A 19,830-nucleotide genomic window follows, 5' to 3' on the forward strand; every position below is an offset into this window, starting at 1 on the left:
GACTCACTCTATAAATCGACTCTTCTTGTGTGAGCAAACAGTGTAAATCAAAGGACCAAATTATGGAAAGTGGCCAGAAGTCTGACTGGAGTTACTCTGACAGCGTGCCAACTCAAAGATCCATACACAGCACCTCTTGGCTGTCACACACACACGCACACATGCACACACACACACACAGAGGAACTCATTGTAGAACAGAGCACCAGAGGTGTGACTGTCCCAGGCCTTCTGATCAAACAGGACTCACACAAATTTAGAGTCATTTGATCAAAGTGTGTCCCCATTCCTAAGAAACTTCTCAGTAGATCCTGGACCATGGTTGCCTTCTCTTTAAGAAAAAGAAGGGAAAAGAAAAGAAATAGATCTCTTCCAATGTCTTTATTATTATAATTATCATAATCTTTACTTTTCAAAAATATAAATAGGTGCACGGAACCCTGGTGCCTGCACGGTCCCGGGGGGTGGGGAAAGGTGGGGGGAGGGGTGGGTGACACTCCCACAGGGAAGGAAGTGCCCCCCGACCCAGCCCTGCCGAGATGGACACCTGCTTGGGTGGCAGACCCAGGTGAGAGGACTCTGGAGGAGGGACCCTTGGAGGGAATCCGACCCCCATGCTTCGAAGATCCCTTGATGGCTCGCTCTCAGTGGGCTGGAAGGCGCCCCCTCTCCCCTGGGCTTCTCCCCGACACAGATGAACTCCATCTTATCCAATACATTCAGCTGCGGTTCCAGAGTTCTTCAGCCCTCGGGTCTCTCTGCCCCTCCTCCCTCCTCCCTAGCTCTCCCTGGAGGTGAAAGAACCAACGATTGCACTGCTCTTGGATAAAGTCAGGAAACAAAAAATAATCTTCTTTATTTAACTTAACCCCTTCCCTTCTCCCCCTGTCCCTGTGCTGGTCCCTGGAAATGCACGATGGGAGATTGAAGGAACGTCTCTAAACTTCAGTCCACGGGTTACCATACGTTTGCTTTGCTTTGGCGTTTGGGGGGAACATTAGATGCAGATTTGGCGATTTGGGGGGGTGGGCGGGTGCATACACAATGTGGGGTTTATTTTTTTTCCTTCTTTAATGGAATTCCTTATATGACAGAAAGCGACAAGGAGAGGACACCATCCGGATGGGGTGTCAGCCTGGCCAGGCTTCTGGGCTCAGTGTCCTGGGCACGTCTGGGAAGCTCCTCTCAGTGGGCCGTGCTGGGGCGGCTCCTCCTCAGGGGCCGTGAGCTCCGCTTCTGTAGTCTGCGCTTGTAGGTGGCGGCTGGGGTGCAAGGGAAATGGAAAAATCTGGGTGAACTCGGAAGAAAGCAGGCCAGCCCAGCCTCCCCCAATCCTTCTCTGCCAATCCCCTCCCTGTAGAAACCATGGGCTCATGAAGGCAGCCTGAGGTTTTACCTGCTTCTTGGTTTTGATTTTTCTTGGAACCACCTTGGGCTAAGGGGCTTCAGGCTAGAATACTGGAGTAGGAAATGGCAACCCACTCCAGTATTCTTGCCTGGAAAATCCTATGCACAGAGGAGCCTGGCGGGCTACAGTCCATGGGGTCACAAAGAATCGGACACGACGGAGCGACTGATAACAGGGGGCTTCGGGTGGGTGTTGAAAAGGACAGTAGGGCACTCGCCTTCACCTTCCCCCTCTCAGTGAAAGTGAACCTCCCCGGGGGAAGGGGACATCTGTGACAGAGCCCTCGATGGTGTTGGCAGTGGGGGATAGGGAGGAGGATGTGTTGGCCAGATCTAATGCTGTGTGGGGTAATGCTCACGGTCTGTGCAGGTGATCCGAGGCTCCTCCCAGTGCCCGCTGGGCTGGCAGCGGATGGTGGGCACGTGGCGCTGGATGAAGCCCTCGGTGCACTGGTACCGCACCAGGGCGTTGATCTCGTATCGGTCCTTCTTCTGTCCGAAGATTCTGGCATGCTCCACCACAGGGGGCTCTCCACAGGCCACTGAGGGGCAAACATCCTTCAGAAAGGGCTCTTGGAGGGTCTCCCCTGATGCCCTGTGATGAGCTGGTGTGGTCCCCCTGGCTGTGGGGAGCCAGCTCAGAGTTCAAGGAAGGGGTGGGGAGCCTGGACACCCGGCCATGAGCCCTGCCTGTGGAGGAGGGGCACTTTCACTCTGCACTGAGAATCTGGAAGCCATTGGTTCTGACATCTGGGCTCCTCAATGATTTAGAGCAGCAGGAAGGGAATAAAAGGATGAGGAGTTGGGAAAGAGGGTGAAGGCCAGGCAGACTGGCTGTGACTTCGCTATGATAATGGGCTATGAAAACGGTGGTGCAAGGGAAGGAGGAACCAAAGGAGGCTGGGGGCGAGGAGAGGGGCACCAGGCCAGAAGCAGGAACACTGGCGAGTGTTCCAGCCACACCTCCAAGTCTGCAAACTCAAAGCCAAGGATTAAGGCCTGACAACTCCAACTCGTGCGACTGATGGACTTGGGATCCTAGAGAGGGAAGCTCCCAACTCATGTGCAACTGTGGGTAACTTTCTGTGCTGATACCCAGGGCACTGTGTGTGCAGGGGGCTCTGTCCTCTAGCCTTCACCCTCTCCCTGTCCCTAGTGGGCTGAGCCTTTCCCTTGGCTCTGGGATGCTGGCATGGGGCAAGGCCCCTGCCCCCCAGGTCAGCTCCAATCTGCTACTTGGGCAGGTGAGTGATGCCAGCAGCCAGGAGTCCAGGTGACATGGCTCAGGTCACACAGCAGGAACCTGGGGTCTTGAGTCTGTCCTTGTGGGACCCCTCCCATGCTGCCACTTACCTGTGCCCTTTTTACAGGTGAAGGGCAGCTGGTAATTGCATGGGACATCGTTCCACTCGCCCTTCTCATGCCAGATCATCACTACGCAGTCCTCCCCAGTGGCAAAGAAGTTGTCAGGCTGGTTGGGGCGCCAGTTCTCAAATTGCTGTGGGTGGGAATGGGGAAGGGGTGAGCAGAGGGCAGGAGTGGGACAGCCTGCCTAACCCCTGCTTTCACTCCCTGTCCAGCCCCTTCCTGGCCATGGCACAAAGACTGTGGGGAGTCTGGTGGTGCCGTGGGACTCACGGGCCCTCCAAGGAGGGCCTTGGTCACACCACCGGGCTGGGTCATTGTCAGGAACTCAGAAGACCCCGGGTTCACAGTCCTTGTTAATGAGCTGATGCCAATCTCCTCTTCCATATGGGCCAGGGGGGCTGGTCACCAGGCTGCCAGGCTTGGGCAGGACTGGGTGGTAGAGCTACTGTTCCCATGTCCAGGCTCTGCCTTTCCAGGCTTCTCCCTCTAGCCTGACTGCAGACAAACGAGGCCCCTTTCCTCTGTTGTAGCTGCTCCTCTTCCCATGGCCATAACAGAGCCATGACGCAGTTGACATTTGCCTCTTCTAGCAAGTCTTCCCTGAGGTCCTTTACTGATCTTCATTATTTACTACGTATACTGTTCAACTGGCATCTATGTTGCTTTCTGTCTATCTACCTCCTTGTGTGGACTCTAGTGCTCTGTGGGCAAGGAACCTCTCTAAACCTTCCTCTTGGGGGCTTCTCAGGTGGCTCAGTGGGTAAAGAATCTGCCTGCTAATACAGGAGACATGGGTTCGATTCCTGGGTTGGGAAGACCTTCTGGAGGAGGGCATGGCAATCCATTCCAGCATTCTTGCCTAGAGAATCCCATGGACAGAGGAGTCTGGCAGGCTACAGTCCACAGGGCCACAGGGAGTCAAAGACAATTGAGGCGTCTGAGCATGCATACATGCATACCTACCCTCTTGGTGATTTGCCCTCATTCATTCATTGCCTTCCTCATCCCCACCCTTCCCTTCATGTTATTTTTCAGGTGTCCAGTCTTGGGCTAGTCTCTAAAGGTGAGACGAACAAGACATAATCTCGACCTCAGGGCTCCTGGTCTAGCACCTGCTCAGTGAACGTTTGCATATGATTTGAACATGTCTGTCTCTGGGTGGGGGTCTTCCTTCATCCTCTCTGGGCCACCAACTATCCTGGATGCCCCCAGCAGAACTCACCAAGGAGTGTCCATCTGACCACCGGAAGTCCCCTTCGATGGTCTTGTCATTTAGGCCGATCCACTGGTAGTCCTGGGCATTGTCTAGAGAAAGGGCATGGATATCGGGCACCTGAAGGTATCTGGGAGAAACTTGGTTAATCGAGACAGGGGGGACAGAGGGGTCGCAGGAGCTGGGTGGGTGCTTAGGAGCGTGCCACCTGCCTCCAGGGTCCTGACAAGGGTCATGATACATGCATGCTTGCAGTGCACCTGGGCCCACCTCCCTGAGCTAACATAGACTGACGACAGGGTTAGTCTGAGGCTGACTCTGACAGACTGTGGGCTGTCCTGGGTACAGTCAGAACCACTGGCCCCTCAGCCTGTGGAAATGCCCCCTTTCCCTCCCCGCTGCCCCCACTGGGCCCAAGTCCACTGACTGCTGGCCAGGGAGGCCCTTGGCTTACATGGCCATTCCCCTCTTGGGCCCATAAGGGCCACTGAACTCACTGTTGACAAACTCCTGCTCCTCAGGGGTGACAATGCTGCTCAGGTGTGACTGCTGCTTCCGGCACTGGCTCTCGGCGTCCACCCAGGTTGCCCGGTCGGGGAAGTGGCGGTAACAGTGGCCCTGGAACTTGGTCCAGCCCTCCTCGCACAGCTTCTGGTCTGTAATACAGGGCAGGGGCTTGAGGAGAGGGCCAGGGGGCCGACTAGGGGTGGTGGGTTCCTGTGTTCATCCTGCCTTCTGCGTCACACCCCGAAAGGCAGGGAGAGGCCCCACTGGATGGAGGCTCAAGTGGGAAGCCAAGAGGCCTGGTCCCACCCCTCATCCCCCAGAGGCCTCTGGGAAATGCCAGGGACCCTCTCTTTTTCTGATATCGCCTCCCACCCCCGAAGCTTTTCTCCTGTTGATGCCTGCTCCGCAGGACTGGCAGAGCTCAGCAGGCCAGGTAAAAAGAGGTGGGAAAGTAAGAGGTGTTGAGGCTTAAGGACAACTTAAGGAGACTCTGAGGGGCTTCAGGGAGAGAGGGGGTGGCAGGGGAGTGTGTGCAGGTGGCAGGAGCAGGAAGTGCTGGGGGCATGGAATGGAAGCTTGGGTGGGGACAGAGGAGGAGAACCAAGTCCGCTTTGGTCCAAAGAAGACACAGACCTCTAAGTCTTTGGATCAGAGTTGGCTCTAGGAGAGCACGCAATACTGGCTTGGGGTCCATGACCCAGGGACCCTGGTTTTTCGTGTTATTTCTTGGTGGCAGATGAGAAGAGGGACTTCTCTCCCCTTAAATCTATATTGATAATGGGTTCTGAGTTCAGGAGAAAGCACTGAGGTGCAGCTCTTGGAACAGTCTAGAGGGACAGACAGAGGCAGGGGTGTGCTAGAGCTGGTGTGTGTCTTCCCAACTTGGCCTTTATTTTTATTTATTTATTGCTGCTCCATGAGGCATGTGGGATCTTAGTTCCCTGACCAGGGATAGAACCCATGTCCCCTGCAGTAGAAGCAGGGACTTTTAACCACTGGACCATTATGGAAGTCCCCCAACTTGGCCTTTAGTGGTATGACATTGGTAGCTTCCCTGGCCCTCGTGGGAGTGAGAAACTGGCAGGTGCTACACATCCTCTTTGAGAGCCAGTTGTTAAACATCTACCAGCACAGCCCTGGACAGAGGGAATTCCAAGATCCTCTCTTCTTTCTTCCCCTGGTGTCTCACAGGTGAAGGACTGTCCCTAGGGCCCTGGAGCCGAGTGTGGGGCCATGAACCCCTCAGGCTGTGTGGCGGCCTTCTGGTCGGGCAGTTCTAGGAAGAAAAGGATCACTACTGCTTGGCAGGGTTGGAAAACAGACACAGAGAGAAGAGTTCGTGGCCAGCAGTCTTTGAAGGAGGCAGAGCATCAGGAAGTGCTTAGGAGGAGGTTGCTGGTCCCTCTGCTGCCAACAACTTCTCCAAAGGGTTTGGAAAGAAAGGCGGAGAGGCTTCAGAGATAACTGAGCACCTAAGGAAACCACATACATCATCCCAGGGCTGACTTGAGGGGTCAATTCTTGGACCCCCTTGCGGCCTGAGGGCTGAGCTGGGCTGGCAAAGCTGCAGGGAATAGCTGAGCTGGGCGGAGCCAGGGTCCTGCAAAATGGAGGCTCTGGGGAAATAAGCAACAGACCTCCAGGAAGGCTACAAGAAGGCTCAGGGCTACAGCCAAGGTTGGAAGCACCCACTGCGGGTGGTGAATGCTCAGGACTGGACGGGAGAAGAGAGGCAGCCCTGCTCGGCTGGGTGTCCAGGCCCAGGGCCCAGTTCCAGGGCTCCGGCAGCACCCTCTCTTTGCTGCATCAGAAGGCAGAGCCCTGTGCAGGCACCTCCTTGCCCAGCCTGGCACCCAAGAGCTGTGGTCTGCATGGACATTCCAGATTCTTCTCCCAGTGGCAAATATTCTGGCACCCTGGGGAGAAAATCCTTGTAACTCTCCACTCGCACCCCAGAAAAGACCCGTTGCACCAATTTCTTGGAGCCTTGGGGTGAAGGTGGAGGATGGGAAGCTGCAGAGAAGGAGGGTCCAGGCCAAGCCTTTTCATTCAGAATTTCCTCCACCAGCCTGAAACCTTCCAAAACTATTTTCCCATGCTGATTAGGAGTTTCAGCTGCTGTCTGGAAGCTTCTGGGATGTCCAACTTGAAGTTTCATTGTAAATGGCTTTGAGCCCCTAAACACTACCAGTTCTGCATGGATCATTGCTACTAGCAACAGCAAGCCTTTCTGAGTTGGGGTGGCCCTGAGACCCAGGAGGATGGGGAGACTAGGAAACACCAAAGGTGAGAGAGCTTCAGGCACAGTCTGGCCTCAGGAAGCTCCTGGCCCACAGCTCCCCTTGGCAGGTCCTGGCCCCGATGCAGAAGCAGAGGGGTTGGCAAGAGGAAGCTCATCCAGTGTAGGGGGCATGGGTTTGATCCCTGGTCAGGAACTAAGATTCCACACGCTGCGTGGTGTGTCCCCCCGGCCCCCAAAAAAATTGTTTAAGAAGGAACAGGAAGCTCAGCTCCTGTCCCATGCAACGAGGTTCTGTTCTCTCTGACCAGCCTTTTGCCTTGCATAAAGAAGTGAGAAAGGAAGTGCAGACCGGAGTGGTGTTGACATGGCAGCTGTCATGGTGGCAATGATGACAAGGCAACACGGAGCAGTCCCTGTGCATGCGTGACCTGAGCATGCTGGTGACATGGGAGCTCTCAGACAGATCGACCACAGCTCTCGCCAGAGAAGAAGTCAGCCTGGCCAGTGTGGCGCGGTGGCTCCCCGGGCCATGGAGGGGCCACTCAGGTCCCATGGGCAATATGGCAGGCAGACACAAGCCCATGGGCATGCTGGGAGGATCCAGAGCCATCATCCAGAGCAAGGACCAATGACTCCCACCCATAGCTTCTTTCAAGACAAACGCATGGCATTGGCTTTGTCTTCTTAGTCTGATGCAGGCACCAACTTTGCTGGTGGCATCTGGCAGACCTGGAGGAGGTTAGTATTTGAAAGTTTCCTCTAGAGCCCCACCTTCCAAAACACAGACTGGCCTGGCCTGCCTGGCTCTTCTGCGGTCAGGTCAGCCAGTGCACCAGAGGAGGGTTTCCACGGGGAACAGCGAGAGAAGGAGTGAGAGTGAGGGAGGCTGACTTCTCAGTTGTGGCCCCGGAAGTGGCTGCCTGGATGGATCTTGGGTTGGGGGGAGTCCAGCCAGGGCCTAGAACCTGTGGTTAGCAGGGAAGGGTAAGGGAGGAAGAGTGGGTGCAGCAGTTAGTAACATTAGCTGAAGCCGAGACGGCCGTACCAATCTCACATATGTCCCCTTGGTAGCTGGGAAGGCATAAGCATGTGAAAGAGTCGATGGCGTCCACGCAGGTGGCTCCATTCAGACAAGGGCTTGAGAGGCACTCGTCAATGTCTGCAAGAAACCAAGGGCCACCATTAGGACTCCTGCCGGCAACTCCAGCTTCTCAATTGCATTGCAGCTTCTTTATGGGTGGCCAGCCCTGCGGTTCTCCACAGCCCTGGATTTCCTAAGAACTGTTGCTGCTGCTGCTGCTGCCGCCGCCATCTTGGAGCACTGACCCAAAGATCCAACAAGGGTTTTCTCCAATGTGTGTGATTCTTGACTGGCAAGCTTGGGGCACTGGAGCCAGAGATCTGGGGCTTCTGAAGGCAAAGGCCTATTGTGAGAGTGAGCTTGGAGTTCCTCCAGATGTCTTCTCTTATATTTCAAGCGGCCTTGGGGTCTGAATTGGCTCTCAACATGGCAGTGAGCAAGGACGCTGGAATTCAAATACTGGAAACTTAGAGCTCTTTCTTTTCCTAACTTCTTCTGTCATTTTGAACCAAGAAAAGAGGACAAGGCCATGCAGTACTAGAACAAACAAGCTAGAAGTGGTTTGCAGAGTACAGGTTCATGAGAAAATGGCAGCGTGGAATATTCACGAGATTTCTTTTTTGGTTGCAGAACCTTCTTTGTCTTCAGTAAATAAAAGTCTGGAGTATCTTATAAAGATGAAGCTAACTTTGTTATCTTGGGGGTTGGAACAGAAACCCAGTCTAATATCTCCCCATGTAATCTTCTCTTCCAGCCAAAGGCCTCAAAACAGGGACATCTCCAGTGAATCATGATTTCTAGAAGGGTTGCATCCTGGCCAGTGGGAGACCAGTGTTGGAAGCTGGTGAGGCGCTTAGTAAGTGGCCAGCCACCAGCACCAGCCTGGGATACTGGCAGGTCTCCATCAGCCTCGTTCTCCAGAAGACTCTTCTCTCCTTCTGTTCTTCTGGTCCAAGATGTTCTTTGTGATCCATCTTTGTGGGACTTATACTGGTAAGTCATTGGCCTTTGCCTCAAATTTTCATCCATTAGCCAAGATGAGAACTGGAACTCCTTATCCAGTCTTTCTGTATCTTTCAGAGAAGCAAGAGACCTAGAAGATCTTTCTGCTCTTTTTGTATTCGTTCTTCAAGGGCACCTGCTGGGTTCCTTCCTCTGAGAACATGACAAAAGGTATTGGAAGCTCCTCTTCCCAGGGGATTCATACAATTCTGGAATGAATAGATTCCACTGTCTTATAAGTCAGCATGATGTGTAAAGCTATGTTCATACAAACTTCAGGACCTGATGTGTTGATGGGCGGTCTCCACGTAGGCACCTTCCTAAATATGTTCCAGGACTTAGTTCTTACTTCTAAAGAACAGACTAGACTGTTAAAGTCAATCCTCTGAGAAGAAGATAAATGCATTTTCTTCTGGATCCTTTTCACTAGTGCGTCACTGATGTCATCTAGACCGGAGCTGTGTTTGTGCCATGAGAGGCCCTGAGAATCTCAAGTCCTCAGGGAGGTCTCTCTTCCCACAGAGTTCTTGACTTCATTTCAGGGAGTTGTACACCATGGGCTAGAAACCAACAGTTCCAAGTTTGAAACTGTTCCAAGCAAAACCAAAATGCATGGAGGAACGGGCTGAAATCCCAGCATGCACTTGGCTTCCCAGCATGCACCAGGATTCTCAGCAGCAGCAGTAGCAGCAATAGGTCAGGCCGGTGGGCTGGGCAGAAGCTGGGGGAGGCTCTTTTGCTCCTACTGTTGTCTTTTGGTCCATTAGCATCATTATGGGAGACGGGAAGCACTGGGCAAGGGGGTATTAAGCAAATGTAGGCGCTAAAGCAGTTGTACAGAGCAGGGACGGGAGTGGCCCTTGGGAAGAAGAGCTAGACATCAACCCTGGGGCCTCTGGCCAACCATGGGGGAGAGGGTGGGAGGGCAGAGGCCCAAGGGAGGTCAGGCCCAGTGGCCTCCAGTGGTCCCAGAGGCTTATTTTACATCACTTGCCCTCCTCAGGTGGCCTGCACCCTGGGACAGTGCGTTTTCCTTTGTTGTGTTTGGCCAGGGCACAGAATCTGAGAAGGCTGCAGGGACTGAAACTCAAGGAACTAGTTTCCTGGGCTCAGAAGCTGTTTCATACAGTGCCCAAGATTCACAGATGAGGAGGGAAGGAAGGGCCATAATCCTGAAGACCTGAGAGCTTGTGAGCGGCACTGGGGCAACTTAGGCCGTCGGCAGTATGGAGAGGGCGGGACAGCCTGAGTGGGGTCTTCTCTTTAGTCACTCAGGCCTGTGGTGCCTCTTCTCTTCCTCTGATTAGAAGAGCCATTCTGGCCCTGATTTGCCCCACCTCTTTCAGTGAAGGCAGTTAGAACATTGCTTATCTTCTGGAACCATGAGAACAGTTGGGCTGGGCCTTGCTGTACTTTGGGGACCCCAGACAAGGTGACAGCAAATGGAGAATGGGAAGGGCTTTGGGCAGACTATTTGAAGGAAGAGAGGAAAGAGAGGGAGCCATTATCTTCCAAGAATCTTCTCTGAGCCAGACACCATATCTCACAACCACTTATCCTCCAAGTGTCCCTATAGCATGGATATCATTGTGTCATATTATAGATAAGAAAACAAATGAAGTGACCTGCCCATGCTGGTAAGGAGGGGAGACAGATTGGAGGAGATGGAGGAGAGAATTAGACCATGAGGATGAAAGTCAGGCCTCTGTTATATGTGGAGAGAGAGAGACACTGGAGTCCTGGATCTCAGCATCTCATTACCATTTGTGCCTCCCCAGCCAAGGGCTCACAGGTCATCACTGAGTAGGGACTCTGAGTCGGCTTTTCACTATTCTAACCAAAAGGGATTTTTTGTTCCTGAACAATGCTTTCTAGTGATGTCGCTAGCTAAGAACCCCTGGTAAAGGTGATGGGAATAAAGATACTTGCAAATAATCACCTTGGCCTCTGAATTGGAGAACTCAGGCCTCTACCCTGAATATATCTTGTCCAGCTGTTGCCTGGGTCAGAACTCAAGACATCCAACTTAGAGTTTCTTTTGTTTACAGAAAAAGTTGAGTGACAGGTGCTTTTACTCAAGTGATATCCAACCAAAGGGGCTGCCACTCATGAATACCTTGGTATGAGTGCTACCCCTCAAGTTGTTCAGTGCACAACCTGTGCGGCTCTATATGATGACCCTGGACATGACTTTACTGAACAAGGATGTGGGGGGAGAAAACTCCTCAAGAAGCATAGAGGCAATTTCTTAGCTCAACAGATGCTCCACACCCTGCAAAGACCTAGGGTCAATCAGGATGAACAGAACTGAACATATATACTTGCTTTCTGGTATATCACAATTGATAGTAGGACTATGTGTGTGTGCTCAGTCGTGTCTGACTCTTTGCCATCCCATGGATTGTAGTCTGCTAGGCTCCTCTGTCCAGGGAATGCTCTAGGAAAGAATACTGGAGCAGGTTGCCATTTCCTACTCCAGGAGAAGGACTATAACAGAATATTTATCAGTTCCAATTAGCTTTAAAAATAAACATGATTAAAGTATAGTTATTTATACTGTCAAGTCTTTTATATTTTAAAGGTTGATCTTGGATGCAACTTTAATATCTTACTTCTTAAATTCAATTAGTTGCCTGTTAAAATCTGCCTGTGGACTTCTTGGTTATGTCAAGTCAAGATGTAATTTGTATCTTCACTTGTAACCCTGTATTTTTACTTGCTTTGAAAGCATTTCCCCCAATCCCCAGGGATAAGGTTTCACTGGAATTCAAACATCACCCCACTGGGGGAAGAGACAGTGTCGGATTGTAGATCAGAATCTCAAATCCACAAAGTGAAAAATGTCAATAAAACAGAAAAGAGTCTGATTAAAATTTAAGTTCATGCCCTTCTAACCATGGAGTTTAGAGAAATCCAGGCAATGCCAGTGATTGCTAGGAAATTGAATGTGAGATCTGATTTTTTAAACTTAGCTGCCCATTAGAATCATTGTGATAGTTAATTTTTAGATTAAAAAAAAATTACCAACACCACCAGAGTCCCTCTCCAGACCAAGTGAATCAGAATGGCTCATGGTGAGGCCCAGGTATGGCACTTTTAAAAAGCATTCCAGCATTTCCCTAGTGGTACAGTAGATAAGAATCCAGCTGCCAGCACAGGGGATGTGGGTTCGATCCCTGGTCTGGGAAGATTCCATGTGGCACAGGGCAACTAAGCTGGTGTGCCACAGCTACTAAACCCATGAGTACTGAGGCCTGTGTGCCTAAAGCCCATGCTCTACAAGAGAAGCCACTGCAATGAGAAGCCCAAGCACTCGAGAGTAGCCCCTACTTGCCACAACTTGAGAAAGTCCATGCACAGCAACAAAAGACTCAGGGTAACCAAAAATAAATAAATAAATAAAAATAATAAAGTATCCCAGGTGATTCTAAGGAGCTGCAAGGACTGAAACCTTAGGATCAGAAATCTAATTCCTACAGGAAATACTGTGTTAACAATGGAAGTGAGGAGAGTGCTTCTGCTTTTTAAGTTGATAGGAATAGGATAGTCTTGGGTTTTTTTTTGCCACATCTCGTGGCCTGTGGGACCTTAGTTCCCCCACCAAGTATCAAACCTGCACCTCCTGCCGTGGAAGCGAAGAGTCTTATCCACTGGACTGCCAGGGAACTCTCCAGTTCAGTGCTTACTGCCAAAGAATCTGTAGTAGCAGCAGTGCTCAGCCGCTGGTCGTGTCTGGCTGCGATCTCATGGACTGTAGCCCTCCCGGCTCCTCTGTCCATGGGATTTACCAGATAAGAATACTGGAGCGGGTGCCATCTCCAGTATGGCAATACTGGTTGCCAGCTCCTACTCCAGGGGATCTTCCCAACCCAAGGATTGAACCTTTGTCTCCTGTGTTAGCATGGAGATTTTTTTTTATCACTGTGCCACTGGGAAGCCTTGCTAAAGAATCTGAGTATTCATTAAGCATTTATTTTGCTGTAAAGAGTACAAATTAATAATTTATCAAGAATTTGTTTACAGAATGCTGACTAAACAAGATGATGCAGACCTATAAGGCCTTCTAACAACCTGTAGTTCCTGGTTCTAGAGCCACATGACAGATGGATGCTGGATGCCATCTGCAGTCCTTTTGGAAGCACCAAGTCTTGAGTTAAATTGAACAGGAGTGACTTGGGACCCCAGGGGTATTGTGGTGGGCATTGAGATGCCAGATTTTGCACGTGGATGATTCTTACTACTCGCTCTTTAGAGATGACAAAGCTTTTCGTAATCAGTGGCATGAGAGACAGAAAAGGGAACCTGTGAGATGTACATGGATGATCTTAATCCTCACAGCAAAGTGTTTCTCAGCTCTACCTGCACACTGGAGTCGCCTGGGAGTTTAAAAAACCCCAGTGCCAAGGCCACAGGACTATTCTAATCAGTCTGTAGGAGTGGGACCGAGGCACCAAGTCTTAAGGCAGAGAACCACCATCTTTGACCCTGTTTACAAATGAGGTAGCGAGGGCTCGTCTGTGTCTAGTTGAACCAATGTGATACTACAGCCACTCTTCATTCTGGTTCCCCTGAAATCTAGCTTCCAGCTTTTTAAGGCCAACAACTGGTTGTTATGTTCAAGAGAAGGTTTCTTATTCAGCTGGATGTGTTAAGCAGTGAAGACCTCAATTCTTTTTTTTTTTTTTTTAAATCACAAATTCATTTCTTGGATATTAGCACACAAATGTTTTCGATACAAAAAGTGTTAGAAATTGTTAGTCGCTCAGTCGTGTCCAACTCTTTGTGACCCTATGGACTCTAGCCCACCAGGCTCCTCTGTCCAAAAAATTCTCCAAGCAAGAATACTGGAGTAGGTAGTAATTTTCTTCTGTAGGGGATTTTCTTGACTCAGAGATGAACCTGGGTCTCCTGCATTGCAGGCATATTCTTTGCCACCAGGAAATTATATCCCGGAAAAAGAACTAGTAATATGCTATTACAATAATGCCTATCAATATAACTCAAACTAAATGGCCAACTGATTAGGTAATTACTGAATAGATCTAATTTAATTGTTAATTGAAATAATAAAAGTGTTTCCTCAACTGGTCACTGTAATCATCTTTTAACCCAGTTGGTTAGTTAAGTTGCTCAGTGTGTCTGACTCTTTGCAACCCCATGGACTGTATGTAGCCTGCCAGGCTTCTCAGTCCATGGAAATTTCCAGGCAAGGATACTGGAGTGGGTTGCCATTTCCTTCTCCAGGGGATCTCCTGACCCAGGGATCGAATCCAGGTCTCCCGTACTGCAGGCAGATTCTTTACCGTCTGAGCCAATTGGTTGGGATATGCATTAATTACAGAGTGTTTTGCACTTTTATCCGCCACCCTTACCACATGCACATAACAGAACAGTTTTGAAGACCTCAGTTCTTGAATGGACTCACTCAGTGGAGTTAGGCAAATTGCTTAATCTCTAGGGGCTGCACTTTCAAATGGACATGATTACCAGGCTCTCAGAGCTGCCTGGGAAGAAACTGTGGGAAGGAACGCCCATTGGAAATATACATGATTAAAGAAAAGGTGTCTTTAGAGCAGATTAGCTAAGGCCCATTGTCACCTACTTCTAATTTCAGAGGTGCCAGGATGCGAGCCTTGCTGCGTGACTTCTGATACCAGTGTTCCATTTTTGTTTCAAGTATCAGGTTGGAGAAGGAGTTGCTAAGAATGGAGAGAGTTGTCAGAAGATACTAAAAGAGGGCAAGGGGGCTCTGATCCTGGTGGCTGCCCCCATCCCAGAAGCCCTGCTGGGTCCTGAGTCTGTTCCTCGCTGACCCAGGCTGGGCTGGCTGACAGAGCCGAGCTCCATAGCACTTCACCCAAGACGGGCGCCCTGCTGCTCTCCACCTGCACACCCAGACCTGGCAGTGGGGACGTGTCTGCACACCTGCCAAGACGTCTACCAGACAGTCACTTCTACTGCAGACTGAGGACTCTGTGTGCTTCACAGCATACCAGGTCTTTCCAAGTTTTCATCAGCGGTGGTCTCTCCCAGGACAGAGGTAGTGCTCTGCCTTCCCTGTGGGGGTGGGAGACAGAGGGGTGTGTCTACAGCCCTGGGGTCACTATGGCTCAGTGGAAGCACTGTCCCCTTGGTAGAAAGGCCAGGACCTTCCTAGGAGAACCAACCTTCTCTGGCCACAGAGGACTATAGTGTTCTCAGTCACGGCCCCCGCCTGTGGGCAGAGGCTGATCCCAAAGGGGAAGAGAGTGAATAGTATATACCCTAGAGCCTGTTTGTGTGTGTGTGTGTATATACATATATATATATATATATATATATATATATTATATATATACATTTCCTGTGTAAGTGCCAAGTATATAGCAGGTTTATATTAAGAGTGTATATATATTAAGAGTATATAACTCATTCACAGTAATTTCCCTACATGTGAGCCTTCAAGTTGCAAACTTTCGATGCGAACGTGCATGTGGTTCCAGCAAGGAAATGGAACCCGTGCCGTCAGCATCAGGCATGACTGACATGGCAGCTTGCCCTCCATCTCCTGTTGCTGACGACCCTTCATCTCGACCATCTCCCACCTCCTCTCCCTCCTCCAGTCAGTAACTCTTCTTGCCTGTTCACTCGATGCCAGTGCCTGTATGCCAGTGTTATACTTCTCAAGGTACTGTCCTGCGTGATTAAAAATGTTTTGTTTTTGTGTTTGTTTTGTATGTATTATTTGTGTGAAAAGTATTATAAACCTATTACAGTACAGTACTCTATAGCCGATTGTATTAGTTGGGTACCTAGGCTAATTTTCTTGGACTTAGAACAAACTGGACTTATGAACGTGGTCTTTGTACAGCACTCATTTACCTGGAGGGGCCTTGCTGTGTAATTGCACATATATATTGGTATCTATATTAATGTACCTTTGTGTAGGATATAAAGGCATTTTGCATGTGTCTTAGGGATGAAGCCCTTTAATGGAAGGCCTTGGGTCTCGGAGTTCTGACTCCAGACACAAGTAGGGGTAAGGATGTGGAGGCAGTGCAGAGAGCTAATCCAAGAATCTGAGCTTGGAGGGAACTGGGTATTTCTTCCCTCAAGGGTGGTGATGTTGATGAGCTGAAATGTCCTCACGGCCACAGGCCTCCAGGTGCTCAGGGAGTGACACATAGATTCTATCATCTCATTTTGGGAGCCACCTCCAGTCAGAGGATCCCCCAGGCTCCTCACTTATCTCACAAGCTGCTTGGACAAACAGAGGCCCCAGCATGGTGGGTGCTCAAGGGTGGAGCTCTGCTGGATCATAGCTGACCTGCAGCCATGAATCCTGGAGCTGGGAGTGATGAGTTCTATCTGTGTCATCTCATTTAAGGCAAGAAAGGTACTCAAACCCCACCCAGGCCTAAGCATAGAGGGGCTTTCCCAGAGGGGTCCACTCTGCATGATGCAAGACAGCCTACCCTCAGACTTTCCCTCCCAGGGACTTCAGGGCATGACTGGCTCTCTTCAATACACTCCCTAGCTCAACATTTTTTTTAAGTCTCCAGCTTTATCTTCAAAATTCAAGCACCTTTTGGATTTTGCTCATAAAACAATCATTGGCTTGACAAAAAAAAAAAAAAAAAGAACTACTTCTCAATTTAATGACTTTTTTCTCCTACACCATCATGCACAACAGACCCTCTAGAAAGACATGCATGTTTATCCTGTGGCTGCTACCCCGACATATCACTATGTACTCTCCTATGCCAGTGTGACAAGAAGCCTGCACCTCAGGTGACCTCGGACGCCTCCTCCCGACCCTTCTGTCTGTACCCCCATGGCCGCCAAGGGTCTTACCTACGTCGCAGTGCTTGCCAGTGTGGCTGGGGGGCACAAGCATATGACTTGTCCCTCCGTCTCCTGGCAGGTCCCAGCGCTACAGGGCTTCTCGGCACAGGAACTGGTAGAGGCTGCAACCCCCAGGGAGAGGCTGGGCATCAAGAATGTAGCTGCCTGGGTTACAGTGCAGCCTCCAAGACCTCCAGGGTGGGGCCCCAGGCCACAGAAACCCACAAGGCTGGTTTTGGGTCAATATGATTTCCGGGGACTCTCTCCCTCCTGAGCCCCTGCTTCCGGCAGGGCTGAATTCTCTGACTGGACTCTCAGTACACAGGGGGATGCAAGGGGTCCCAGAAAATAAAGGAAAACCAGCAGCTGCTGGGTTTGTGTCAAGGCGAGACCATCACCACAGTACAGAGGAGGGTTTACTTGCACAGGGTCGGGGCGAGGACCCAGGGTCCAAAGGCAGGACACAGCTGAACTGATGCATCATGTTAACTTGAACTGTGCAGGTTTTAACCCTGCACAAAGCAAACATTGGCACATAAATGTCATCAGCAGATTCATTCTCTCTTCTCACACTCACTCCATGGGCCAGGGGCAGGAGAATAATTTCCAGCACTATCTAAACAGTACTTCTCGTGCTGAGTCCAGATAGTTGAGTTCACATATGTTTGTGTGATGTAACTCTACTGTGACCATAACAATTGTGAACCTACAAGTGTGTACTGTGTGCAAAAGATACAGCCTTGTTCTCGACATATTTACATCTCATTTACTCTCCCCTGGTACTATTGCCGTTTTACAGATGAGGCTCAGAGAGGTTAAGAAACTCGCCCAAGCCTGCACAGCTCAGAACCTTGAGTCTACACTGCTTCTTACCATGCTACAGTCTGAATCATTCCGACCCACTTAAAGGAAAATAATTCCAACTGTACCTGTTGTGGTTGCCTCTGAATCATCTGTCCCTCCTGCGGAGGTTGGGATAGAAGCATCAGTTGGGGAGGTGGCTGTGTCGGCTGTTTGGCTCTCTTCTCCTGAGTGCACAGGGCTTGAGGATTCGATTTCTAGACGCGCCTCTGCAGGGCGCTGGGTCTGCTGAGTCCACTCGGATTCTGGGATGGTGGTGCTGATGACAATATCCAGCCCTGAGGTGTGGCCAGACAGGTCTCTGCTGGTGTCAGTCCTGTCTCCAGAAGCCAGGGGAGGGGCGGAAGGTGAGCCTGACGCCTCTACGCTCACGTCAAAGGCGGTGGTTGACTCTCCACTCACTTCTGGGGTAGCCAAGCCCTCTGTGGGGCCTTCTGGAAAGGCTGAGGGGCTGCCACTTGCTCCCAGGCCTGAGATTCCCTCCAGATCAGCTTCATGGAAGGTGGAGGTGGTTTCACTCAGGTTAGGGGACCCGGAAGCTTCTCCGCTTGCCTCGGGGGCAGCAGACGCTCCCACCTCAGCCTCGGGATAGGCTGTCTCACCGCTGGATTCTGGGACTGATGATGCTTCTACCCCAGATCCAGGGAACCTTGGCACATCCCCAGACGCAGAGACTTCACCACTGGATTCAAAAAGTTGGGGGGTGTATGTTACCGGGGGTCTCTGGCCCAGTTCCTGGGAAACGGTTGGTTCAGTAACACCCTCCACCAACTCAGACGTGATTAACGTAACTTCTGGAAGTCCGGAGGCCTCTCCACTGGTGCTTGTCACTGCAGAGGACTCCCCACTTACATCAGTGGTGCCAGAAAAGTCCCCACTAAAATATGGAGTACTTGCAGGCTCCCCACGGGGCTCCACTAGTCCAGACTGAAGCCCACTTTGGTCCAAAGATCCCAAATGGTCTCCAGACATGTCTGGTGCTCCAGAAGGAGTACCGCTAAGTTCCAGAATGCCTGAAGGCCCTTCTCCTGCTTCTTGGGCAGTTGGAGCCTGGGTTACAGATTCTACCAAAGTCCTGTCTACAAAAGAGACAGTGGGGAAACCAGACGGAAGTCCACTGCTGTCATATGCTCCAGAGGGCAGGCTGCTCCCACTCTCAGCTCCGGAGGCTTCTCCACTGACCTCAGTTACTCTGCTTGGCAGGCCACTGAATTCTGGAGGCTGGGACGTAAACCCACTGGAGTCAATTGCTCCAGAAGACAGTCCACTGACATCCACTAGCCCAGATGTGCCTGAGAGACCCACCTCTCCTGAAGGGAGGCCACTGAGTTCCACAGATCCTAAGCCTTCTTCTTCTTTAAATGTCGTTGGGGTCACTTCAACCAAACTGGTGTCCACGAACGTAATGCCAGAAGATTCACCACTGCCACTCACAGCACTGGAAACCAGGTCAGGGATCCCAGATGTTGTCCCACTGAACTCTGGCAAACCCGATGGTTGCCCACTGAGATCAGGGATCCCGGGTGCCTCTCCACTCAGATCGGTTATGCCGAATGGTGGACCAAGGCCAGAAAGAATTCCAGAAGCTTCTCCACTGATTTCTGGTTGTCCAGAGGGCAGTCCGCTAAGCTCAGTCACGCCAGATATTTCTCCAGAAAACCCTGATGGCTGCCCACTGACCTCAAGAAGCCCGGAAGTTTCCCCACTAATGTCAGGAAACCCTGAGGGCTGTCCACTGACACCAAAGAGTCCAGAGGTTTCCCCACTGATGTCAGGAGACCCAGATGCTTGGCCACTGAGTTCAGCTCCTGAAGAGAGTCCGCTTGCTCCTCCACTAATGTCCAACTCACTGAAGGGCAGCCCAGATGTTTCTCCAGCACCGCTGATGTCAATGGTTCCCCTTCCTTCTAGTTCACCTGCTGTGGTGGCTGTGACGACTTCCACCAATGTAGTATCCACTAGAGAGACAGTTGGGAACCCAGATGGAAGTCCACTGAAATCAGGAAGGCCAGAGGATGGGCCACTTCCAAGGTCCACCCCAGAATATTCACCACTAAATCCAGAAGGAAGACCACTTGCTTCTGGAGCTTGCCCACTTCCTAGAGTTACAGAAGGTATTCTGCCAAGGTCCAAGGCTCCAGAAGCTGATCCAGTCAAGTCTTCTTTTCCAGAAGTCAACCCACTAAGATCCCCAGCTCCAGAAGCAGAGATCTCTAGACCTTCCCTTCCAGAAGGAAGTCCACTAAGGTCCCCTACTCCAGAAGCAGAAGTCTCTAGATGATCCTCTCCTCCAGAAGGAAGTCTACTGAGGTCCTCTACTCCAGA

General features: G+C 50.9%; 1 protein-coding gene across 1 annotated transcript in view; it reads right to left on the reverse strand.

Annotated features, from left to right (window-relative positions):
• Positions 1-366: 366 nt before the first annotated feature.
• The window catches only part of ACAN (aggrecan), a 67,839-nt gene continuing 48,375 nt past the window's right edge, over positions 367-19,830 (reverse strand). Inside the window, 7 exon segments of the mRNA XM_040257582.1 lie at positions 367-1,262; positions 1,767-1,949; positions 2,761-2,905; positions 3,998-4,080; positions 4,486-4,644; positions 7,783-7,896; positions 17,574-19,830. Of these exon segments, the coding sequence (XP_040113516.1) occupies positions 1,186-1,262; positions 1,767-1,949; positions 2,761-2,905; positions 3,998-4,080; positions 4,486-4,644; positions 7,783-7,896; positions 17,574-19,830 (3,018 nt within the window). The 3' untranslated portion in view covers positions 367-1,185.

The sequence above is a fragment of the Oryx dammah genome, unplaced genomic scaffold (assembly GCF_014754425.2).
Source record: "Oryx dammah isolate SB20612 unplaced genomic scaffold, SCBI_Odam_1.1 HiC_scaffold_16, whole genome shotgun sequence".
NCBI lineage: Eukaryota > Metazoa > Chordata > Mammalia > Artiodactyla > Bovidae > Oryx > Oryx dammah.